The sequence below is a fragment of the Psittacula echo genome (genome assembly GCF_963264785.1).
Source record: "Psittacula echo genome assembly, chromosome: Z".
Classification (NCBI taxonomy): domain Eukaryota; kingdom Metazoa; phylum Chordata; class Aves; order Psittaciformes; family Psittacidae; genus Psittacula; species Psittacula echo.
Genome location: NC_137742.1, coordinates 82,557,785 through 82,583,970, shown reverse-complemented (window position 1 = coordinate 82,583,970; position 26,186 = coordinate 82,557,785). Strand labels below are relative to the sequence as shown.

General features: G+C 46.8%; 1 protein-coding gene across 9 annotated transcripts in view; it reads left to right on the top strand.

Annotated features, from left to right (window-relative positions):
- Positions 1 to 26,186, top strand: part of PAX5 (paired box 5) — a gene marked incomplete at its 3' end in the record, with an annotated part of 139,514 nt that overhangs the window by 32,070 nt on the left and 81,258 nt on the right. For all 9 annotated transcript variants that reach the window (XM_080638024.1, XM_080638023.1, XM_080638022.1 and 6 more), the window contains one exon: positions 23,836 to 24,011. In XM_080638024.1, coding sequence (XP_080494150.1) covers positions 23,836 to 24,011 — 176 coding nt within the window. The remainder of the gene's footprint in view (positions 1 to 23,835; positions 24,012 to 26,186) is intronic.

Genomic DNA, 26,186 nt, shown 5'->3' with positions numbered 1-26,186 from the left:
TCTTTGGTCACAGGCTGGGTAAAGATGCATGGCTGTTGCTAGGACTTTTTTTGTTCAGAAGCTTTCTGCAGCCCTGTTACTGTCGTACTCCCAACATCTTCCAAACAGGCACAAAGCTGGAGAAAAGATGACCCTTGTAGGACTTCAGGGATACTTATAAGCAGAGCAGGCCAAGTGCTGTAGGAATGATGCTCTTGTAGGAATGAGGGAATCACTGAGGGAAGGTGCTTTTTCAGATGCTTTGCACAAGTTTACGTCAACTGTTAGTCAAAAAGTAAAGAAAGCAAACCTGAGTGAGGAGACATCTGGAAGAACAGCTTTGGTTGAGTAGTGGCTATCTCACACAGCAAAGCTTTGCTTTGGCCTGTTGCAGCAGTAACTGGTGGGTGCTGGGTTTTGCCTGGTGAATGTTGTGTTGACCTGCAGGAGTGAGCAGCGCTTCTGATGGCTGGGATACGTCTCTTCCTCGTCCATACTGGGGTGTCATGAGAGAAGGTGCAGCCCCAAGGGAGAGGCTGTGAGACAGTACACAAGTGTGTGCATTAGACGCTTCATGGTGGCTGAACATTTCAGGTGAAGATGCCATAATGTCTTATATTGATTAAACAAGCTTCAGCTCTCCCCTCCCCTGCTACAGTTCTGAGCAATTACTGTTGGACTTTGTGGTGAAGGTATTCTTTCTGGTTTCTCTTTCCTCACAATATAATTTTCTGTAGCTGCTGTCTGTGGGCTGATTGCATGTCAGATAATTCTTTGGAAGTTCTCATAAAAAGCAGTTATCATAGGACATGGTGTGCTGCAGCTGCCTCACCACCTTGAGTACAGTTCCTTTAAGTTAGACAGATTCTGTGGTGGAGGCTTTAAAAAATTCAGATCCTTCAAACGTGATACTGATTTCTTGACAGTCTGATGTAAGGGCTCAAAGTGAGTGCCTGGACGCAGGCAGTTGGTACAGTATCTTGGGTATTAAGTGGAAACCTTCAAGTGATGCCTGCTGATTTGGGGTTGGAGCCTAGCAGTATGGGGATGGGTGGGTTCCTGATCCCTCTGCTTGGCCTGTCTTTGTGTGGAGGCAAAGGTAAGCCCCCAAACCATCCAGCTCAGAGACCATTTGCTGGCTTCTGTGGTTGGAGAGAGCTCAGGAGCCTCCTGCCATGCCAGTGGGGCTCTTCTGCATTTCCTCCCATCCGCCTGTAATGGATTTTACACCTGAGCGGTTATTTTTCGTGGTACAATTCCTACGTGTCCCAAATGGGACATTTTGTCTCTCTTTACAATTCACACAGCTAGATGGGGCTTCTGGTTTCATGCTGTGCAGCATCAACATGATGCCTTTGTAAATATTACTGTCAGCAGTGGCAATTCCATCTCTATTGTCCCAATAAGATTTCATGCTTGACAGTGCCTGACTTTTTTTTTCTTTTCTTTTTTTTTTTTTTTCCTTTCGTAAGTCAACTAATAAGAAATAGTCATGTAGCAGGTTTTTCCTTCTCTAATTCCTTGGTTTTCCAGTTGCTTCCCTGAGAACTGGCACCCAGCCATTCTCTCCCATTCTTGCCCAGTTTTCCTTCAGGCAGGAGGATGCAGGAGGTGGCATATTTGGAAGAGCTGTTCTTCAACACTGTTGCTGTCTTCTCCTGTGTAGCCCTGTAGACTGTCACAGGGACAGTCCTCATCCATTGTTACCGTGACTGGCAATTGGGGAGTGGCCAAGGCCTGGCACGGGTGGTCCAGAATGGGAGGAACATAATTGTGAATGTGCCTGAATCCAAGGAATTTTATTTGGAACTGTTTAGGAATGTGGGTTTGAGTTTTGAATTTGTGTAACTCCTCAGTTTACCCATTCTCTCCCCCTTGTATCCATGCAGTCCCTGTTGCAGAAACTTTCGAAGTCTGAAAGTTTGATCACCACAGCACCTTAGTGAATCAGTTTAAGGGGAAGTCAGGGTGTGGGCATGCTGAGAGATGTGGTCCTTGGGACATGTGTGTTTAGCACGTGAAATCAGAGTAAACCTCTGGAACCTCTTGGTCTTGTTTCCGTTTGCCTGGTCACCCTTCCAGAGCCTCCTGACAGCTGAGATGTTCCTGAGTATGTTCCCTGGTAGGATGCCATGGATGAAAATGGAGCTGTTGAGTCAGTGACTTGGCTCTGGAGTATGAAACTCCACCACTTTGTGAGTGGAAGGTTTGTTTGACATTGAGGTATCCACACATGGTTCCCCTGGCCACTGCTGGGTTGGGAGTCCCCAGCCAGTGGTGGCCACCAAAGATGAGTTCTCATTGAGCTTCCCAAGATACTCATGTCCACTGCACTGCCCACAGGCCCCCTCCTGCAGACCAACATTCCCCCCTGCACAGTGGGGGCTGTGGAGCTGGTGTGGTGGCAGTGGTGGACAGGGGAAGGTTAGCAGACCCACAGTAGATTTGGCACTAGTGGAGGCTGCCCTTGGCACATTGCTGCTGTGCAGAGTGGGTCCCTTGGATAGCGGTGGAAGTGGTGGCTGCCGGCCAAACCGGTCTCACGCTGCCGAAGCAGCCAGTGCTGTCCTCACTTCAGGAGCAACACAAACCTTTCTGTGCAGGCTGTGAGCTCCAGCATCGCCTTGCACCACCAGCAGCTGTGGCACCACACCTGCTGTGAATCCGTTTGTCACCTTGGAGAGAAAGCCAAGGCCAAATTGTAAATCTCTGTTCTGTCCTGTGGTTCACCGAGCCAGAAGGCTTTCCTTGCCTCTGATACTTAAAGTAATAGTGCTGCTTGAATTTGCTTACTGATGCCCATGCTGAGTTTGGAAGCTGGTCACATCTAACCAGTTACCACAAAATTGATTCTGGAGCCTTCCATTTAGAAACCTGCAAGGTGCATCCCAGGCAACCATGCCATCTCCATCAGGCACTGAATGAACCAGTCAATAACCGCACTGCAAAGGGCGCAGAGGTCTTCTCTATTACCCTTGGTATTTTTTTATGGGCATCTCTACATAGGGAATAGCTATATGAATGGACAGATGGATGGTCACAATGCATGCTTATACATAAAGTATGTATGTGTATATATGCGTAGAGATAGCTTTAGGTATGTATGCTCACACTGGTGTATTCCTCATAGCTTGTTTTCTTGCTTTCTGAATATGTCATTCAAGTACATGGACCCAGATTGTTAAACCAGCCTTAGCTAAACCCAGACAGATTCTGCCCAAAACCTTGTTGTGAAGATCATAGAATCATAGGTACAGGTTGGATATTAGGAAGAAATTTTTCACAGAAAGAATAATAAAATATTGGAACGGTCTGCCCAGGGTGGTGGTGGAGTCGCCATCCCTGGATGTGTTTAAAAAGAGATTGGATGTGGCACTTGGTGACATGGTTTAGTCGAGGTGTAGGGAGGGCATGGGTTGGACTCGATGATCTTGAAGGTCCCTTCCAACCTGGTAATTCTGATAGAATGATTTAGGTTGGAAAGGACCTTAAGATCATCTAGTTCCAACCCCCCTGCCATGGGCAGGGACACCTCACACTAGATCAAGTTGCTGAAGGCCATCCATCCTGGCCTTGCTCGCTGCAGGAATGGCGCAGCCACAGCTTCTCTGGTCAACCTGTTCCAGTGCCTCACCACCTGTACAGTAAAAAACTTCTTCCTTACATCTAACCTGAACTTCCCCTGTTTAAGTTTAAACCCATTACTCCTTGACCTATCACTACAGTCCCTGATGAAGAGTTCGTTTCCAGCATCCTTCAGATACTGGAAAGTTGCTATGAGGTCTCCACGCAGCCTTCTCTCCTCCAGGCTGAACAGCCCCAACAGCCCCAGCCTCCTCTGGACTTGCTCTGACAGCTCCGTGCCTTTTTTATGTTGAGGACACCAGAACTGCACACAATACTCCAAGTGAGGTCTCACAAGAGCAGAGTAGAGGGGCAGGATCACCTCCTTCAACCTGCTGGTCACGCTCCTTTTGATGCAGCCCAAGATACAGCTGGCTTTCTGGGCTGCAAGTACACACTGAAGCCGGCTCATGTTCAGTTTCTCTTTGATCAATGCTCCCAAGTCCTTCTCCTCAGGCTGCTCTGAATGTCTTTTCTGCCCAACCTGTATCTGTGCCTGGGATTGCTCTGAGCCAGGTATAGGACCTTGCACTTTGCTTTGTTGAACTTCATGAAGTCGGCATTGGCCCACCTTGCAAGCCTCTCAGGGTCAACTACAAACACTGTTGACAATCATCCTGGTAGATGGCAAGCACAGTATAAACACATCTGCTTGTTTCTGAATTGGTGAAGAATTTTTGTATGCAGTACAGACAATTTACGACAGGTGGGACTTTGCTGATAGGAGATCTTTACTAATTACAATGTGTTCGGTTAGAATGTCCTCACTTCACCAGTGGGGAAACTGAGGCACTCCAACAAGTCTTGCTACAGGGTGCCAGCACTGTGGAAGAGGCAGGGCTTGGAGTCAGGTTTGTGGAGACCCAGCTCATGGGTGCCCTTGGGAGCCCTGTGCCATGCTGGTTTGTCTCCATGTGACCCAGGGAGTCCCTCCTGCCCTCAGAGAAGGTGTTGTCCAAGGCAGGCACAGTTGAACCTCTTGTGTCTGCTCACAGAAGGGGCATCCTCACTGACACATCCCTGCACAAAAGGGAAGCGATGGCTTGTGTTTGTTTTCAGGTTGATACGCTCTGTTCCCTTTCGGTGGGAGTTCTGCTATGCTTAGCTGTGGGAAGGTGCTTGTCGGGGGGTGTTTTTCCTTGTGTTCCATCTCTGTATGTCCTGTGCTCCGCACCCACTCATGAACTGAGCATGTGTGCACAGCACAGGGAGTGATAGAGATACCTGTGTAAGGGCTTCCCCTGCATCCAGAGAGATTGTAACTGATTTTCCATGGCGTTGTGCTCTCCCTGTCTTTTCCCTAGATGATCCCACATGCTCTGTGGGAAGCCAAAGGCAGCGTGGGCAGGTGGGTTTTGGTCCTGTGCTTTGCCCATGGGTTGGGTGTGCTGTGCCTCTGAGAGACTTCACCTCTGTTGCTGATTAGCATTTGCCTGTTCATTCTGATTGCACTTTTGCTCCGCTTACCTTTCTGGTCACCCTGCAGATCCACTGCAGATGTGCTGGGGATGCTCATGTTTATCACTGGTGCTCATCTGCCAGCCATCCCTGTTTGTGTGACTCGGTCTTATCCCCTTTCCCTCTCCCTGAGGGCACAGGCAGAGGTGCTCTGCAGTAGGACATTGTGAAAGGGTGTTGGTTTGCTTGTGAAGTGGGATGTTTTGGGGTCTTGTGCTGGCAGTCATCACTGGTTCTGGAATGTCACAGCAGCAAGGGGAAGGTTTCTTAGACACTGCTTTGGTACATAAATGCCAGCTTGTGCCATGTCTTGGTTAGACCTTGGTTAGACCTGACCCTGAGTCAGAGGAGACCAAGTGCTGTTGTGGCAGTGAAGGGGTGATGAGCGTGCACAGGTGCAGCATGTCCCCATTGCAAGGCAGGGATTGCTCACATGCAGCTGCCACATGGGCTCCCACATGGGCTCCAGCTCCCTGTGCTCACCACATGCCAAAGCTTGTGCATACCGCAGTTTGTCACTGGAACAGCTTATAACCTCCAGCAGCTTTGTCCACCCCATTGCCTCCTGCAATACAGCTGTTAGGGAGCTAACAAGGGTCTCTGCTGATGGGATGAGTGAAGATCTCTGCCAGCAGCTGATGAGCATCCCAGGAGAGGAGGTGGCCACTGTGGGAGGGAATGGGGTGGGCACACTGTGTGAGAATTGAAACCTGGCTGTCTGGTGGGTACTGGCAGCTATTAAAACCAAATCATAAATGGCAATACCAAATACAATTGCATTGAGATAGCAGCGGTCCTGAGGAGTCCTGATGGGCTGCCGATAGTTGGTTGAAACAAATTGCCAAGTGCTGTGATACCTCAGCTCCTAATAACAGAGGGCAAATGGCCTTCCAGGGGGAGATATAGATTTTCCTTTGAGATATGGAAAGGAAAATAAATTAAATTATGTTTGAACATTGGGTGCTCTCTCTCTAACAAAAAGAAGAGGAGAGAGAAAGAAGGAAGGGAAATGGGGGGAAAGAGAGACAGAAAATAAGCTTCAGCAAGCGTTTGCAATTTAATTGCTATTTGGTGGCAGGAAGCCAATCAGAGTAAGTAAATTGACGTTATAAGATAAAAATAATTGCCTAATGGGGTGCCATCCCCCACGGCTGTGGCAGGCCAAATAAATACAGCATTGCATGTTCCTGAACATAGCTTGCTGCTGCTGCACTGGTAGGGCTTGGCGTGGGCTGCGGATCATTTTTATGGCATCTGTCTCCGCTCCCTGAGAGCAGGCAATGAGGGGTTGCACACTGATTGCCGCTCCAGCCAACAGTGGCTCAGGGAGAGACTGTAATTAATGGCTTTATTTGCTGGAGCATTGCTGAGAACAATCGAGTGTGTTATGGTAACAACCGGTGCTGCGTTCCGGCAGCATGGGGAGGTGTCGGAGCCTGGCAGGCAGCCCCCCGGATGTGGGGTGCCTTCCCGAGGCCTGGGCGCAGGTTGTGATGGCAGATAGGAGTTGGTGCGGGCGGGTAGTGAGAAGATGCAAGGTGCAGGGTGCCAGTGGTGTGCTCCCAGTTCACCCCAGTGATGGTAGCTGGGCAGACCCTGGGTCATCAATCTGTCTGCAGCTATGGCCAGAGCTGCCATGCCATCTTTGAGGAAGGGGAAATCAGCAATGGGTGCTTGTGCACTGGTGAAGGGACTCCTTGTTTCCTGTTGGAATGGCCTTGCTGCTTGAACCCCCTGCTTTGCACCTACAACCAGCCACTGTCCTTTTGCCTGCTGTGCAGTGGTAGCAGAGTTAGCTACACATATTACAAGTGTGTCCTCCTTTTTTCTCTTTTCCCTTTTTCCCTTTCCCCTTTTCCCTTCTCCCTTCTCCCTTCCTTTCCCTTCCCTTCCCTTTGGTTTGCTCTCCCTCTCCCCTCCTTTTCTTCCCTTTTCTTCCCTTTCCTCTTCCCTTCCTCTCTTCCTTTCTTTTCTCTCTTTTCCCTCCTTTTTTTTCTTTCTTTTCTTTTTTTTTTTCTTTCTTTCTTGATTTCACTTGGAAGCAGAGTGGTGCAAACTAGTTGTTTCTGTGAACTGTGCATGGTTTCATCTTGTCAGCACTAGCTCTACCTGGGGTATAGGAAAGTATCTGTGGCTTTGCAGAGCAGGGCTACATGATGTTGTTTATGTATACACAGGTGTATGTATGTGAAGAAGAAAAATTCTAGGCAGCACACATCCTGAGTGGGCTTCATTTCTTGTTAAAAGGAATCAAATTAAGACAGTTGGGGAAATAAAACCATAAAAGGTTTTAATGAACCACTCTTAAAGATTCTGTAAATATTCTAAAGGAGAAGTGCTTGTCTTTTACTCAGCCATTTGTTGTTCATCACAAAGTACAAAGTTGGAGATATTTTCAGTTTTTCATTAACTAAAACTAATTTATCTTAAAAAGAATTCCAACTACCCCTAAAAATTTTATGTTTTTATTTCCTGTTTTGGAAAGCATTTTAGGCAAAAGCTACAATGATGAATAATCGTGCCTTGAATGAGTCATAGAAAATAATCTGAAGAGCTTGCTTACACCTGAAGCACTGATATTTTTAAAACATTTGTTCTGTTGCCCTGGTTGTGCAGATTTATTATCCAGTCCATTGGGTTATGTACATGCCTTAGAAAGCATCCTGCACTCCATGTGATGTGCTGCACCACCAGCACAGACGGCAATACAGTACACTGTAAGAAAGGCTGATGCACTGGGATGAAACCCACCTGGCCCAGGGGATGGGTCACGTAGTGGAGAGGAAGAGCTGGTGCCTGGATTTGGTCAGTCATGAGGAATGAAGGCTTATTTAATTTATAATACGTCTACATATAGATATATAGACATATATCATATATAGACACACACATATCTATATAGATACATAGATAGATGATAGGACAAAACAGCCTCCAGTTGTGCCAGGGGAAGTTTAGATTGGATATTAGGAAAAATTTCTTCCCCAAAAGGATTGTAAATCATTGGAACAGGCTGCCCAGGGAGGTGGTGGAGTCACCATTCCTGGAGGGATTTAAAAGACATGGGGATGTGGTGCTTAGGGACATGGTTTAGTGATGGAATTGGCAGTGCTGGGTTAACAGTTGGTCTTGATGATCTTAAGGGCCTTTTCCAACCTCAATTATTCTATGATTCTATATGAGATCATTACTGTTTATTTAAACACTAAAATGATTTTGAACTGGAAATCTAAACCAACTTTGATTTCAAAATTTAAGTTTTTTAACTCTTGACATGTTCAGGGTTTTCCCCAGTAGGGCTTTGTGTCATGCAGCTGTTCAGAAATGATCCCACTAGTGAACAAGGTTCAGTTTCAGTCAAGCAGTGGTTTCCTATGGAAGTCTCAAAAATTTCCCCATTGCTGCAGGTTTGCAAAGCAGTCAAAATCACATCCCCTGCTAGAGCACTGAGCAAACTCAGAGAGGCAAGACCTGTGTTTGCCACTCTGGGTGTTCGCTCTCAGACCACGATTATTGAGTCATAGAAAGTATTGGTTTGCCAACAGCTGACTGTTGGGACAGAGAGGGAACACTCAGATACATCAGTCTTCAGAAATTATTTGCCAAGCTCTAGCCATATATATGTATATATTTTTTAAGGTTATTTATTTATTAATTAATTAATTTATTTTCTTCCATGAAGGATTTATCCCTTTAGCTGGGAGGGGAATTAGTGAGCTTAGGAAAACAGGTGCAGACATGAGCAAGAGTGCAGCCTCAGCTGGTGGCTTGGTGGGGCTGTTTCCAGCGTGCTTATCTCAAGTGAAGCTGCAAGAACAGGCTTGCCACTTTAGAGGTTGCTGGTAGAATTCCTGTGATGCAGCCGAAAAAGTGACCTGCTTGGCCTCTCCCTGAATGAAAGCAGCCTTTGAAATTACAGAAGTACATGCAAGTGAGATTCTCCCATACATGCTTAGTAAGGGCATCTGTGTGATAAGCATGGTGTTGAGGGAGTTGTACCGTAGACTGCTGAGTTTACTGCGGGATAAATAATTACTGTTTAGATGACACTAGTTAATTATGATAACTAGCGAAGAGCTACAGTTTTTTTCCTTAAAAATAAAACCTTGGCTGATGAATTTTGTTCTGTGTCCAGTGCATCAGAACATTTAAGGCAGAACCACAAAATATGAACATATGCAGGGAGACATTTTCATTGAGTCACTGTCTGCCTTTCTCATAGAATCATAGAATCATGGAATTCTAGAAGAGATCTCAAGGATCCTCTGGTCCAATCTTTTTTGACAAAGCATAACCCAGACTAGATGACAAAGCATAACCTAGTCCCAGCACCCTGTCCAGCCAAATCTTAACAGTGTCCAACACTGGGGAATCCACCACTTCTCCAAGCAGATTATTCCAGTGGCTGGTTGTTCTCATTGTGAAAAAATTTCCTCTTGTGTCCATCCGGAATGTCCCCAGGAGTAACTTGTACCCATCACTGCTCATCTTTTCCATGGGACTCATAGTAAAAAGGGAGTCTCTGCCTTCTCTGTAGCCACCCTTTAAATACTAGAACATGGTAATAAGGTCTCCTCTGAGCCTTCTTTTCTCCAGGCTGAAAGCCCAGCTCTCTGAGCCTTTCCTCACATGCCTTCCCAATCCTGGGATCACCTTTCCTTCTCTGGACCCTCTCCAGCCCTTCTACAACTTCTTTGTACAACAGGGACCAAAACTGAACACAGTATTCCTCGTGTGGCCTAACATTAGAGTAGGACAGTGGCATCTTTATCTCTGCTGCTGATGTCCTTGTTGATGTTCCCCAGCCTCCTGATAGCTTTCTTTGCTGCAACTGCATGCTGTTCACTGCTATTGAGCTTGTGTCCCCCAGGACCACCAGGTCCCTTTCCACAGAGCTGCTCCCAGCTGGTAAGATCTCAGCCTGTGTTGCACTCTTGGATTGGGTTTTTCTAGGTGCAAGACTTTACACTTGTCCTTGTTGAACTCCATAAGGTTGTTGTCAGCCCACTCTTCCAGCCTGTCCAGCTCATCCTGCAGAGTGGCTCTCCCTTCCAAAGTGTCCACTTCCCCCTTGGTTTGGTATCATGAGCAAAGTTCGTCATGGTACGTTTGATCCCAGATCACTTATGAAGACATGGAACTAGGCACTGGGCCCAAAAATAATACCTAGGGTACCCCCAACTGGTGACAGGTTGCCAGCTGGAAAAGGAGCTGTTCACCACCACCCTTGAGGTGTGGCCAGTCACTAGTCCCCCCCACCACTGCACAGACCACTCATCAAGACCATAACGTGACAGTTTCCCTAGGATGAGGTTGTGGGAAATCCAGGTAGACAAAGTTCACTGCTCACCCCACATCAACTGAGCAGGTTACTTTGTGGTAGAAGGTTATGAGGTTTCTCAAACACTATTTGCCCTTGGCAGATCCCTGTTTTTTCCCAATCATGTGCTTCATTTGACTTGTGGTATCTCCTAGGAGGATCTGTTCCATAACTTTTCCAGGGGCTGAAGTAAGACTGATGGGCCTATAATTTCCTGGGTTGCCCTTTGGGCCCTTCTTGTAGATTGGGGTGATGTAGCCTTCTTCCAGTCTTCTACAAAATCAGGAACTGTAGTCTCAAGCCTGCAAATGTGCACTCTTAAAATGAAGCAAGGAAATGTCTCAACTGAATGCAGCATAATGCTTACACACAAAATGCAAGTAAAACATAATTATAAAATATAATATGCACCTACAAATTTTTGCAAGTTACACGAAGTCTAAGATGAACAGTATTTTTATGTATTTTATCCATGTGCATTAGTCAGAAGAAATTAAGTTTTGGAGATCCTCTACAGCTGTGTAATGTGGATATTTGCACCTCAAAAATTTTCTTCAAGCATCCTCTGCAGTCTTTTCTCTCTCTTTTCCATGCAGTAGATCCAGCCTTGTCATGGGTTGATTGGTGGTACAATTTGAATGTGTTGCTAGGAATTTGCAATTTAAGAGTAGCATTGCTGCTTAGGAGTCCTCTGTGCTTTGCCAAGGCTTTTGGCAGTGCAGTGGTTTGCCATCGGTCACCTGTGGGGATACAGCAGTGCTCTTGGTGCTTTGAAGTTTGGCTCATAGAGTGGGTGAGATGTGGATGAGCTCTTAACTGCTTCTGTTTTGTCTGGGTAAGTTCCCCAATTAAGTGCTTTGAGAAGAATCCAAGGTGTTAGGTGGGAATTTTGATTTGCTGTTTCAAGCTTGCATGGAAAGGTAAGTTTTGACTGGTGACAGTTGAATAGCCTGTATTTTCCCCATCAACTGTCAGTTCCTTGGACTGGCAGAAGTTTGATTGTCTCTGTTGGGTCCACACAGGCTGTAGGTGTTCTGGGGCGTGCAGTGCTCATGGTGTGCAAACTCCTGCAGGTCAATTTTCTGTGCCAGTGTCTGTGGTGTTTCACTCCACCAGCGTAACAGATGCCCCAGAGTTACTGTGTTGAGTGTTCACTCCTCTTTGCACAGACCCAGCTGGGCTGCATTTTCGTGTCCTATCACTGCATTTCCTTTGGCTGTCAGATTCTGCTCTCCTAGTATTTTTGAGAGCTGTAAATCCTCTCACAGTTGATCATAATCAAAGACCAGTTTGACATTTCCAAAGCTATGCAAAGCACAGTTTCATCTTCAACTTGCTTTAGTCTGTGTTGCCCAAGCATAACTAGAAATGATTTTTTGGAAACAAATGATGAAAGGATGTGTTCTTCATACAGAAGTAGGTATAAACTATGTTAAAATTGCTTCAATAAGCTTTTAACAACCATTTAAAAATACACTTTGAGCTGGGAGTACATGATATCAAGTGCACATCTCCACAGCTTGTGGCTGAGCACAGCTTCAAAAAATGGATAAGGAAAAGAAGTAGTTTATCGCAATCATTTGTTAATAAAATTGCCATGACTTATTTTATATATATAGTACCTGCAGTTATATCTCCCTTTAAATAGTATAAAAGTTACAGAAATGTAAGCCCATTCCTACGGTATGCTGCAGCTGGCCGAGGGGTCCTGCTGCCCTGGGGGTTTGTTCAGGTCCCCACAGTTCCCTGAGGCCCCAGGAGACATGAGGGGATTGCATATGCCCACTGTGTGTGAGCTGGGCTCAGGCATACATGCCATCTTGCTCAGTCTCTTCCTTTTAACCTTTGTCCCTGCATTTCTGAATTCCCTGCTGAGGGGCCAGGGGTATCACTTCATTATGTTTGCCATTTTTTAAACATAAAACTTCAGCGGAAGAGCAATCAGAAACCCCACAGAAGCTCCATCACTCCCTCAAGTCACTGATCTCAGATGATTTGAGGTCAATTGCTGAGGTGAATAGCTCGGGAGAGGACGCCTTCAACACCAGAGCCTTCAACACCAGAGCTGGGAGGAGATCAGCGTTCAGGATCCTCAACTCAGAGCGCCCAGAGCCACCGAGGGAGCCTCAAGTCCTCGACAGGACTTGCCCAGGAGCCGGCAGCTCCGCTGACGCGAGCAGGGACTCACAGGGGGCGGGGCCAGGAGGAGAGGCACCAGCTGTGACTGAGTAAAAACCTGACCCTGGGAGAACGAGTGACCAGGAGCGTGGCAAATAGGGTGGGTTGAGGTAGTTTGCACAGGCAAGTGAGTGGAATGCTGAGCACTCACCTGATGACCAGGGCCCGGTCTGGGAGCTCTGCTCTGGCTGCCCCTGCGGTGGCCAGCGTAGGCACCCAGACAGAGCTGATGAGAGGGGAGGCTGCAGTGCAATGCTGAGAGTGTAGAGAGTGCCTGCACTGGTCTTGTGAGGGAACAGTGCCCAATGGGCAGGGCTGCACTCGGTGCTCCCTGGTGGAGGTTCTCCTGCAGGAGGTGACTGAGCTGCGGGACACTGTCAACAGGCTGAGAGATGTCAGGAAACCTGAGAGGAAGCAGGACTGCTTGCTCCAGGCCCAAACTGTGCGGGGGCCTCAAGCGTCCCCTGTAGCTCATGGAGGAAGGAAGGAGGCCATCAACCCAGGAAGCTGGGAAACAGTAACAAAAAAAACCAACAGAAAAAGAAAAAGAAGGAAAAGGACAATTAAAAGCAAGGGGCTTCCTCCTAAAGCTGTTGTCCCCACCCAGAACCACTTTGCTGTCCTGCAGGGGGATAAGGAGGAAACACACTTGTGCCAGAAACAACCAGCTGATGCACTGGTAAAGAAGATCTCTACTGGTGCTGTGAGGAAGAAGTGACGGGTCATAGTGGTAGGGGACTCTACTTTGAAAGGAACAGAAGCACTCATCTGTCGGCCTGACCCAGTCTCAAGGGAGGTGTGTTGCCTACCTGCGGCACGGATGAGGGATGTTGCAGAGAGGCTGCCTGCTCTAGTGAGTCCAATGGACAATTACCTGCTTCTAGTGATCCATGTGGGTGCTAGTGATACAGATAGGAGTAGCCCAGGGAACATAAAGAAGGACTACAGAGCCCTGGGAGAGGTGGTTAGGGGCTCTGGAGCTCAGATTGTCTTTTCATCAATTCTCCAGGGCAAAGGGAGGACCTTAAAAGGCCAGGAGGATTTACCAGGTTAACAAATAGTTAGAATGGTGGTGCCATAGGCAGGGGTTTGGGTATCTGTAACATGGGACTCAATTTAGGAGGCCAGGTCTACTAGGGGCTGGTGGAGCTGGTCTGATAAGGGGAAGAGTGGTTTTGGTAGGAGGCTTGCCAGGCTGGTCAAGGTTGCTTTAAACTAGATGTGTTGGGGGAGGAGGCATCATTCCATCCCAACACACCCACTCAGTTGCCAGCACCTACAATAAATGCTCGGAGCAATGTAGAGATATTCCAGCCGCTCCAGCCAATGAGCCAGCTTCATTTGGAGCTCTGCTCAGATGCCTCTATGCAAACGCCTGTAGCACGGGGAACAAACAAGAGGAATTAGAGATGTGTGCACGACTACGGGAGTATGATATAATAGGCATCACAGAAACATGGTGGGATGGCTCCTACAACTGGAGTGTTGGAATGGAAGGTTACAGGCTCTTTAGAAAAGACAAGCCTGGCAGGCGGGGAGGGGGAGTTGCTATTTATGTTAGGGATAGGCTGGAGAGTATGGAACTCTGTCTGGGGATGGGTGAGCAGTCAGCAGAGAGGTTGTGGGTCAGGGTTAAAGGGAGAACAGCGATGGGGGACATTACTGTGGGGATCTGTTACAGACTGCCTGATCAAGACGAATCTGTGGATGAAGCACTCTACAGACAGATAGGAAAAGCCTCACGCTCACAGGCCCTTGTTCTCATGGGGGACTTCAACCACCCTGACATCTGTTGAAACGACGGTACGGCTCGGCACAAGCAATCCAGGAGGTTCCTCGATTGTGTGGAAGACAACTTCCTTCTGCAAGTAATAGAGGAGCCGACAAGGAGAGGTGCCATGCTTGACCTTGTGCTCACCAACAGGGAAGGGCTGGTTGAAAATGTGACGCTCCAGGGCAGCCTTGGTTGCAGCGACCACGAGATGGTCGAATTCAAGATCCTCAGGACACTGAAAAGAGTGTGGAGCAAGCTCACTGCCCTGGACTTCAAGAGAGCAGGCCTCTTCAGGAACCTGCTTAGTAAGGTTCCATGGGATATAGCCCTAGAGGGCAGGGGGGCCCAAGACTGTTGGTTGATATTCAAGGATCACCTGCTACAAGCTCAGGAGTGTTGCATCCCAACTAGAAGGAAGTGCAGCAGGAGGGCCAGGAGACCTCCTTGGATGGATAAGGAGCTGCTCAGGAAAATTCAAAGGAAAAAAGAGGCTTATAGAAGGTGGAAGCAAGGACAGGCGGCCTGGGAAGAATACAGGGATGTTGTCCGGGAAGCTAGGGACCAGGTTAGGAAACCTAAGGCCCAGTTAGAATTGAACTTGGCTAAGGATGTTAAGGATAACAGGAAGGGATTCTATAGGTATGTAGCGAATAAAAGATAGACTAGGGACAGCGTAGGCCCCCTCTGGAAGCTATCGGAGAACTGGCTAGACTGGATTTGGAGAAGGCTGAGGTTCTTAATGACTTCTTTGCCTCAATCTTCACTGGCAAAGGCTCTGACCACACCACCCAAGTCTTGGAAGGCAGATGCAGGGACTGTGAGAATGAAGACCCTGGGCCCACTGTAGGAGAGGATCTGGTTTGAGACTATCTTAAAAAAACTAAACATACACAAGTCCATGGGACCTGATGAAATCCATCCACAGGTCCTGATTGAATGAAGTTTGGCAAATGAAGTTGCTAAGCCACTGGCCATCATATTTGAAAAATCATGGCAGTCAGGTGAAGTTCCTGACGACTGGAAAAAGGGAAAGATAACCCCCATTTTCAAGAAGGGGAAAATGGATGACCCGGGGAATTACAGACCTGTCAGTCTCACCTCTGTGCATGTCAAAATCTTGGAACAGATTCTCCTGGCAGGCATGCTAAGGCACATGAAAAACAAGGAGGTGGTTGGTGACAGCCAGCATGGCTTCACTAAGGGCAAATCCTGCCTGACCAATTTGGTGGCCTTCTATGATGGGGCTACGAAACTGATGGACAGGGGCAGAGCAGTTGACGTCATCTACCTGGACTTGTGCAAAGCCTTTGACACTGTCCCACATGACATCCTTGTCTCTAAATTGGAGAGACATCAGTTTGATAGGTGGACCAGTCGGTGGATAAAGAACTGGCTCGGTGGCTGCATGCAAAGAGCTGTGGTCAATGGCTCGATGTCCGGCTGGAGACCAGTAACGAGTGGTGTCCCTCAGGGATCGGTGTTGGGACCGGTCTTGGTCAACATCTTTGTCGGTGACATGGACAGTGGGATTGAGTGCGCCCTCAGCAAGTTTGCCGATGACACCAAGCTATGTGGTTCGGTTGATACGCTGGAGGGAAGGAATGCCATCCAGAGGGACCTCGACACACTTGTGAGGTGGGGTAATGCCAACCTTATGAAGTTTAACCATGACAAGTGCAAGGTCCTACACCTGGGTCAGAGCAATCCCAGGCACAGGTTGGGCAGAGAAGAGATTCAGAGCAGGCCTGCGGAAAAGGCCTTGGGGGTGTTGGTCAATGAGAAGATGAACATGAGCCGGCTTCAGTGTGCGCTCGCAGCCCAGAAAGCCAACCGTTTCCTGGGCTGCATCAAAAGGAGTGTGACCAGCAGGTCGAAGGAGGTGATCCTGCCCCTCTACTCTGCTCTCGTGAGACCTCACTTGCAGTGTTGCGTACAGTTCTGGTGTCCTCAACATAAAAAGGACATGGAACTGTTGGAACAAGTCCAGAGGAGGGCCACGAGGATGATCAGGGGACTGGAGCACCTCCCGTATGAAGACAGGCTGGGAAAGTTGGGGCTGTTCAGCCTGGAGAAGAGAAGGCTGCGTGGGGACCTCATAGCAGCCTTCCAGTATCTGAAGGGAGGCTATAGGGATGATGGGGAAGGACTCTTCATTAGGGGCTGTAGTGACAGGACAAGGGGTAATGGGTTAAAACTTAAACAGGGGAAGTTTAGATTGGATCTAAGGAATAAGTTCTTTACTGTGAGGGTGGTGAAGCACTGGAATGGGTTGCCCAGGGAAGTTGTGAATGCTCCATCCCTGGTGGTGTTCAAGGCCAGGTTGGAAAGCCTTGGGTGGGATGGTTTAGTGTGAGGTGTCCCTGCTGATGGCAGGGGGGTTGGAACTAGATGATCTTAAGGTCCTTTCCAACCCTAATTATTCTATGATTCTATCTCTGCCCCTTGATGGGCCTGGTTGCTGTGGACGTGACCTCGAGGTGCTTTGTGGAGGCTGACAACCCATGCTGCTCAGCAGATTGCTGTCTCCTGTGTGCTCAGACCACTGCTGGGGTGGGCAAGACTGTGCAGTGAGCTTTACTGCTGCTCTGGAGCACCACAGGGGACTGTCCAGAGAGCCCCAGAGCACCTGTCGCCCCTCTGCCTCCACAATCTTCCCTGCAGCTGCTGGGCAAAAGAGAAAGCCCAGGCCTGCCTGGGATACTCTGACCCAGCTAGAAGCCCTGCAGTAACCATCAGCCCACCTGCACACGGTGCCATGGGCAGCAGTGACAAAGCTGCATCCTATGCATGCAAAGCTTGTGGTGTGATCAAAATCCATCCTGTGGACAGCCCTTGCAGGTTCACAAGCAGTCTGGCTCCATTCAGTGGCACTATCTGCGCCTGTTCAGATGGATGAGCTGTCAGGTTCATTAATGTTAATGCTGCCAAGGTGCCAGGTCCCACCACGCTTATGCTGACTGCTCCAGAGGGAATTATGGGATGGAGTAACTGCAGGCCTTTCCTAGCACAAACTAGGAGATTGGTAATAAAATTTCTGTGTGCCTACTGCAGGATTAAAATCACCGTAAGAGGAGATGAGCTTTAAACTCATGGGAAATCTGTTCTGATAAATAAAACCCCCTTTTTTTTTTGGTGATTCCCACAACCAGCTCAGTGGTGCAGCTTTGCAGCTGTGGAATTGCACCGTGGGTGTGCAACAATGCTGTTGGGTGGCACCTTGTAGGTGTACAAGCACAGCTTCAGCTAGTACATATTGTCGGTCTACAGCATGGCTCCATCAAATACACCAGGGAGGACCTCCTAGACAGCAAGTGTTCTCACAGTGGAGAGGAGCTCCATCACTTCTCCAGAGGTGGCTGTTTGATAATAAAAGTGCTGATCGCTGTGCTGCTGAGTATTTTAGGAAAAAGCAGCACTGACAGGCAAATAATGCAGCTTATCTACTTTGGTCTTTCTTCTTCCTTTTCCTGGTGTCAGTGCAAACGCAGCGCTGGGTATATAGGCACTGGGCAGCTGCCTGCCAGATGTGCTCAGCATGGCACGTGGGTGCTGCCAGGAGCAGTGTGCTGCAGTGGGGTTTCACTGCTGGGAGTGGGGAGGTGCAGCCTGATTCATGGACCATGTACGGGGTGAAGGCAGCCTGCCAAGAGCTGGTACTCACCTTGCTGTTGCCTGGGGTGAGGGCAGCTGAGACCAGGATGGTCACAAGAGTTCAAATAGCTATTGGCTGGATGGCTCCTTGGGGGACTGGGGAGAAGCAAAGGACAGGAGGGTGGCCAGGCCAGGGGTAAGCGGGGTGGCCATGCATTTAAACACTTAAACATAAAAAGAGGTGGGACATCACTCCTAAAGAGCCCTGGCTATCCAGTGCATGGTGACTGCTGGCCAGCCCTGCTCCTGTGGGGTCTACACATGTGCTGAGCAGTGTCCAGCCAGCTCTGTCCCCCGAGGCAGTGTGTGTATGTATTGATGGTGTGTGCAGAGGCCAGTTTGCAGCTTCTGTTTTACCCGAAGGCTGGAGCGCAGGTGTGCCACAAAGCTGGTACTTTCCCTGCTTTTCCCAGTGCGGGACAGCATGGGGTGGGACCAGAGAGAGGCTCTGTCCACTGGGGCTCCTCATGTTCTCACACACATCCCAACTGCAAAAGTGGTAAAATACATGTAAAAACAGAATACAAAGGTGGGAGTGCTCAGCAACTCCAGAATTTTTCCAAGTGTGGAGGCAGGGCAGTGTTCTGCCGTCGGCAGATGCTGGTCTCTGTGTCTCCAGGAGGAGCAGGGCTGGTACAAGTATATCTAACAGGTCAAGCCTTGAAATGGAGAAGCAATAAGCCACTGAAATGGTACTATCACCGAAACATGATTGATCAATTGAATTCTATCAGAGACAGTGGGCAGTGAGATTAACTCAGGCCTGATGGGTTCAATGAGTTAAAGCATGATGTTCATTTCAGCTTCATTTCACCAGTCTTTGCTTGTGAAATTGATCAATCAATAGAGGTTGAAGATCATATATATATATTGGTGACCGTCTTATAAGGAATATAATCTAGCGTAGTCAGCTCCTGACTCTGCCTTCAGTGGGTAATGGAGACGGAGCAGAGACTCTATCAGTGCCATCGAAATGGCCTGATATCTTCTCCAAATGAAAAGTATTTTTGGATCTCTGATGATTTCTCTTCCCCCCCCTTCCTCACTCTGATCTATGGCAAAACCCATACCTGTCTTTGTGAAATACAGTGATTTCTTTTGAAAATATTTATGCAATGATCAGCTTTATACACTTCAAAATATAAAGCTTCTTTTTTGTGATACTGTCCTTTGAAAAAATAAGTAACAGTGCTTATAAAACTCAAATAATGTAAATGCAAAGATCTTTCACTACATATGTGGCCCTGAAACTAACACTTTACTGGGAAGAGCATGGGACTGCTGTCTGCCAAACAGTCCCAAGAAGGTGGCATGAAAATTCAGTTTATGTTTTAAACAAAGCCTTCCATATGGTAATTAAACAAAGTCTTTATCTTCTGTAGACTAATTTGCAGGCATGCTACAAGGAAACAAATCACCTTTTTGCCTCTTGGTAATATTTCATTTGCTTCATCATGTTTTAAATATGGTGAATAACATCCTTCCTCATTAGCCTGCATTTCCCTATAAGGTGGAGTAATTAGGTATGATACCAGGTAATGAAGTTGGACAGAACAAATCAGGGACAGAAACCATGTCCTTTATGAATTGGGCTGTTCATGGTGCTAGCATGGTACTTCCTTGATTAACCCTTTAAAACCACGTTATTCAAAGAAAGAAAGTAATCTAAGAATCTGAAACCAGAAGATTCTCTTTTTCTTCAGAAGAACACTGCACACAGTCTCTGAAATGTATAAGCAAAACACTTTTAAATCAAGTGAGTTATAGGGTGAGTATCACTAAAAGTCTGGTTTAGGCATATTTAGCAATTTAAAATATTCTCCTGCTGTTTCAGAAAACATGGCGTGGACAAATATTTAGAGTATGCTAAAAAAAGGTCAGAATTTGTCAAATTCTTTAAACTGGTCTTGCAATTTGATTAGGTCCTTAGAAAAAACTTGCTCTTAATTGACATAGTATTTCTGGATGATATCCACACCATTTAGGCAGCCTTTTGTCAGCAAGACTCTGCATGGTACCTCTTCTCAGAGGTTCATCTGTTCTGTGTCACTGGGGCTCTGTCCCTTCAGAGGTTGTACCTGACACAGCAAGTCGTTCAGCTGCACATGCAGAGACGTGCACACCAAAGAGGAGCAGAGCTGGTGTCCAGAGTGGGGCTGTGTGCCTGGGAGGAACCAGGATCAGGCTGGTGGGAGTCACTGGAGCAGGTCTAGCACATGCTGTGGCTTAGTACTGGCAGAGTGGGAGGCAGGGGCTCTCCTTGGGGCATCAGGGCAGGTCTGGGTGCAGGGACTGACAGACAGTCCCAGGTGGGACGGCACTTTTGGGCTTGTGCTGTGTGGGAAGAGCTCTGCATTCCAGGTAGTTCAGAAAGTTGTGGTCTAGCAGCACCATTTTGCCTGCTTGTGTGGTCTGCTAGAGATGAGGGATGAAACACTTGTCTGAGAATGTCCTCTTTTGCATTAAGGAGAGTATTTAATCTGTACTCTTCATTAGCATTTCTGCAAAGCTGCCACTGGACTGGGAACTAATTGTGCAGAGTAGGTAGGTACACACATAGTGCTACTGTCAACAAAACATAACCCTCCTAGGTAGATGCATTGATTATATGAAAAATGTTTTTACCACTCCCTGAAGCCTAGTTATAAAACAAACTGTTTCAAACCTGCCAACAGTATTTTAATTATCGAAGATATTGTAGTGTATTTAAACAATGCATAATGCTAATGGTAATTATCTCACATTTATATAATGTCTAACAGCCAAATGCATCCCGAAGACCTTTATAAACTTTTGGATATCATGAACAGTGTATAAAAAGCCTTTTACTTGTGCAGCAAAATCCAGCACTTCCCTGGAATTAGCTCAAGTTTGGCAAACACTGGGAAAGAACAAGCTGTTCCTTCATTCATGGGATGTGGAGAGGGAGCGGTAATAAGGGCAGGTGATGTTTGGGTGGCTCCCAGACTTCTCTCACACAGGTACTGGATCCTCTGGACAGTGACAGCCATACTGTGGTCCCAGCCTGCCCCATTCCTCCCAACTCCGTCCCTGGCAGTAGCTCTGCATGTGGTGTTCCTTCCTCTCTGTGCAGCCTGGCAGTGCATGGAAGCGTGTCTCAGAAACTGATCCTATTTCAGGTGCTTGGGATGGCAAGTGACAGCCACAGCAAACTGAGCTGTGTGGATGGTGTGAGGAGGCAGCCCTCTATGGCTGGCTGTGCAGGGAATGCTTCCAGCACTGTACCAAATGTTAGCCTTGAGACCAAGTCCCTCCAGAGCTGCACCACCATCTCAGTGTGATTTCATCCCCCACATATTGTCCAGCACTGTGCAGCAAGGCATTTCATCTGTCGGCTCCCTCCCAGGTTTCTTTGGTACAATGTTGGTTTGAATTTCCCTTGCAGAGAGAGATCTTCTCCTCTTCCTTGTATTTCTTGGGATGTTTGGCAGCAGGCATGCAGGGTGGTCCCCTGCCTCGCCTCCCTTGGAAGGAGGGGAGTGAGAGATGGATGTGGCCAAGCTGGTGCAAATGCTACTTGGTGGTGTCTCCATATGGGCCTGTCCTGAGCCTCTCTGGACATTGTGCTCCTGGATCTGGGGCAGGAGCCAAGCTCCCAGGACAACTCTGCTGCCCACCAGGCCCCAGGGCCTGTCTCTGGCTAAGGCTGCTGCACCACGCTTTGCTTTCATCTGGCTTCTCTTCTCCAAGACGTTCACACCCAGAAATCCAGAGCTGTGCCCTGTAATGAACATGCTGCTGATCAAACGCCGCTCGGCTGCTCTGCATTTAAATATGATCGGGTCTCATTATACACCTAATATCTGGGTGTATAAACAATGCACAGACTGTACTGGCATTGCCAAGAACATTTTCCAGGTCATGCCATGTCTTGGGTCATTTCACTCCTTTTCATCACCCCCTTTAGACCAAAAATGCATAAAGCTTTAACTTTGATGCCAAATTGTAAATAACATTAGTTTAACCTGAAATTTAAAGCCAGCGTTTCATGCTCCAGAGGCAGGGTCTCCCTGGCCCTTTGCTACCATGCAGCTAGCAGCAAGGATTTTAATCTTATAAGCTATGGTTGACTAAACTCGTATCAGGTCTATTAGATATTATTTGATTTAGAGCAGTAAAAAAATTATACATATACTGCTTTCCTATATCCCCTTGTATTTATTCACAGCTCTTTACACATGCTTAGACTTTGTATTCAGAGGACAGTTTCAGAGGTTTTTTTTCTGTGTGGAAGAAACTGATCCTTGCACTTCATAAAAGCCAACACTGTCTGTCTACTTGTGATTTAAGTTGGGTGACTTCATGTAAACAGGTAAAAACAAAGCTGTGGTTACCTAAATTGCTGAACTACAGTTTAGGAGGAAGTTTCCAGCATTAATTGCTAACATCAAATGTAAACGGTTTGTTACAGAGAGTAAGCTAGGTTGAAAAAATACTTCATGTGGTGTTCCCAGTTTGAGACCTCTGCGTTGAAGTGGCCTGGTTTTGTGGATATACGTGGTTTTCTACAAAATCCAGCTGTGCTGAAGGGTGATCTCAAATCAGTAGTCCTTTGTGAAAAGTCTTGTCCACTGGGCACCACCTGTGCTTCACACACGTCTGCAGACAAAACTGTTGTCTACAGCAGCAGGGTGTCTTTGCACAGATCTCCTCATACTTGCTGTCAAAAACTTGATGCAGAATCTACCAGAGAAGTCCTGAGTGATGTTATTCCTCTGCAGGCTCCTTGGACAGTAAGCCACTGCAACACTCATGAAAATCGTGTTGTTCAGGGTGCATTTGAATTCTGCTCCTCAGAACTATCTTGGCAGAGAGTTTCTATTTTTAAAATATTTCCTTCCTCTGTCTAGTGCAGTGTTGCCGTCTGGAGAAGAAATCTGATATTTACTGTTGTTCTTGGAGTTCCACCTCCTGGAGTCCTGGCAATACTGCAGACCTCAGCTTTCAGTGCATAAAAGATACATTTCTAGCACTGACAGGTGAAGGAAGACTAGAAAACCACTGTGAATCTCCAAAAAGCAAATTGAAACAAGCCCCTGTATTGCAGGAGTCTTTTTGAACTGCCAATCTAAACATTTTTTCAAACTTGTCTCATGGCTTTTCAGCCATGGGCAGTCGCTTATGACTTCTGCTAAAAATCTCTGCCAAAGGGGAGAGAGACATAAACATGCTGTGGAGGCCAGGCTTTCGTCATACTGGTAAGTTTAAGAAATACAAAGTGGAACTGCCGTGCCAAGAGAGTGCATCGCATCAGGCCTTGCTGAGAGTGTTGTGGTGGTGACTCGGCCTCAGAACATCCTGTCTCATATGGTGGGAGGTGGGGCTGGATGGAGAGTCCCCGGTTCTCAGCAAGGGGCACATCATAGCTCAGTGCTTGGCACAGAATAGAGCTCAGCAAGACTTGCTGGTATCACAGGAAGGGGTGAAGTGCTTTGCATACCTGGGCAAAATAGATCTGCTGGAGCTGACCCAAGTTGACTGTGACTGTAGCATAGGTGGCGTACATGATTATCCTGTGTCCTCTGGTATCCAGACCGCAAACCAGACGTTCTCAGGTGGTGCAGTAAAAGTCATGCGAGCAAGGATGTGACCATTATCCTGCTTTTGTCCTGCATTTAAATCATGTGTAAAATTGTTAATGGTAAATTGTGTTGAGAGTTGGCTGTAATGGAGGACTGGTTAGTGTGTTTTGCTTGTGACCTCCTCTCAAAAGTGTCTTTGTGGTGTCACCATACTGGTACCTACATGTATTCAAGGGATTAAATTAGACACTCATATCTAGGTCTCACCATTGTGATGACTACTTAGTCTCCTCTCTTCTCTTTGAAAGGTATTCAGGAATCTCCAATACCAAATGGCCATTCTCTCCCAGGCAGAGATTTTCTTCGGAAACAGATGAGAGGAGACCTTTTCACCCAGCAGCAGCTAGAAGTGTTGGATCGAGTCTTCGAGAGGCAACATTATTCTGACATTTTCACAACATCTGAGCCCATCAAACCAGAGCAGGTACTACTGCAAATGTTCAACATTTTCCAGATACACATTTTCCTGGCAGAGGTCTGTTTGGTGGGCATCACCAAATATGTCTCAAGAGTGTCAGTAGAAGAACATGGATAAACATGTGTCGTGTCAAGATCTTCTGAGCTAAGCTCCTCTCAGCTGAGTGCACATTAAACATAAATACTGAGTTTTAAAAAATGAAGGAAAACACTTGTTGTGTAAACATTAGCAAGAATTTGGATATGAAATTACACCTGATCTGGACCAGTTACATTAAGTGAGTCCTTAAAGAATATCACATCTTCTGATGCTTTTGTTAAATCAAAAGCAGGCTCTGCAGGTAGCAAGGAGAAGACGTGCAAATCCCAATGTCTAATTTTGGTTCATAGTTACCATGATTGTGCACGCAAATTAGATTTTTATATCCAGAAATGGCTTATTATGTATGTAATTGGCCATTTGCTGAGAGAAACAGCCAATTAATATTGAAGGTAAATTAGTTGCACCTACAGATTAGCAGTGTGTTTGCGAAGGACTTGGGACTAATTTTTTGGAAAGTTCCATTTTTGCAGGAGCAATACAGAAGCACATGCAAAACCTGATGAGCTATGACTCTCTGTGTTCTCCTTGGGCAGCAGCCTTTAATTTAGCTGCTGAGAAGGAGGTAGAAATGAATATATTGCTGTCAGCACCAGTACAGGTCTAGCTGGCTACTTAATGAGATATCTGGTCATTAATCTTCAGTGTTAATATTAGACCTGCTTTTTAGCAAGGTGGATGGACTTCCTAAACTGCAACCACTGATTTCTCTTGGAGGAACCTGTACATTTGAGGGCCACTGGAGATTATCTCATGGCAGCCAGCTACTATCATGGCTTCAGTTAAGGAATAGGTATTGGTATCAATTTAAAAAAAAAAAATACTTATGCTGAAAGTCGTATGGTAGAATAGAAATTCCTCATGCCTTTAAGCTCACATTCGTCACTTGTTATTTCATTCATAGAGCCATTTGCTTTTCACCAGCTTCTGCTGGTTTTGTAGTTTCCCTCTTTTATATTTGCTAAGAAACTCTGCAGAGCTGAACTCAAGATGGAAAAAGATAGGAGAGTTGCTGAGGTTAATTTGGGGTTTTTTGGTTAGGAAAGCCAAACACTCATTGTCTCTGAAAGGTGAAATGGCCTCCACATACCACTAGATGGTGGTTATCCCATCCGAACACGGGTGATAGTGGAGAGGACTGGCACTGCACTCACTCCTGCACTTGGAAGTTGTGTGGTGTTAGATCTGTCCCTGTGAAACTTTTACATGCCAAAAATATCCTTGCAAAGAGAGCAGTGATAGAAGAGGATCGTTTATTCTTTTCTATTTGTTTCTGTGAAGTCTCTGAGTGACGCAGGACTGTCGTTCAGGCCATCAGTGAGTGAACATTTATGCAGATAAGCTTTTACTGGTTTAACAGGAAGAATGGGAGAACTGAATGAGGATGTTGCTGAAATATCATCCCGATTGTCAAATTCAGGATATTCAGCTGTTGGTGGAGCAAGAAGCTTCCTGGGTGCATATAGGAAGCTGTGACAAGAATGCCTGTGCAGCCAGATCATTAGGATTGGAGATACACAGCTACTAATTTGATTAACAGGGTACTCTCCGTATGTTCTAGGAAGTCAGATGCTGAGAAATGTGATACTATGATCTACTAAGGTGTTGAGCAGAACTGCCTTGCCTGGTTAAGGGCTCATGACTGTTTGGGGTTGGCTTCTGCTTTTCGGTGACATGTAAAGCTTTCAACCAGCTCTGGTTCACAATAATGTGATATGAACTCCACCCCTTACTTGGAGCAGTTGTGTTTTACTTCTTTCGTGAGTTAAGCAAAGCTGTCACAATGCTAAACCACAGTGAAGAAGCTGTCTGGATCAATTAGTAAGGCCAAAGAAATCAATGAGAAAGAAAACACTGAGCACATTAATGATGTGATTTGGAAAACCAGTTTTGTCCCTGCAATAGATTGTTGTAGTAAACCGAGACTTCCAGAGTGCTGCTGAACCCAGAAGTGGTGCTTTAGGAGCTAAGTGAGCGGTGTGGAGTCCTGAGCTATTTCTGTAGAAGAAAATAAAGAAAAGATGATCTTCCCCATAAAGATGAGATGTGGTGAGAAGTCTAGTAGGAGCTTTTGACCTACTG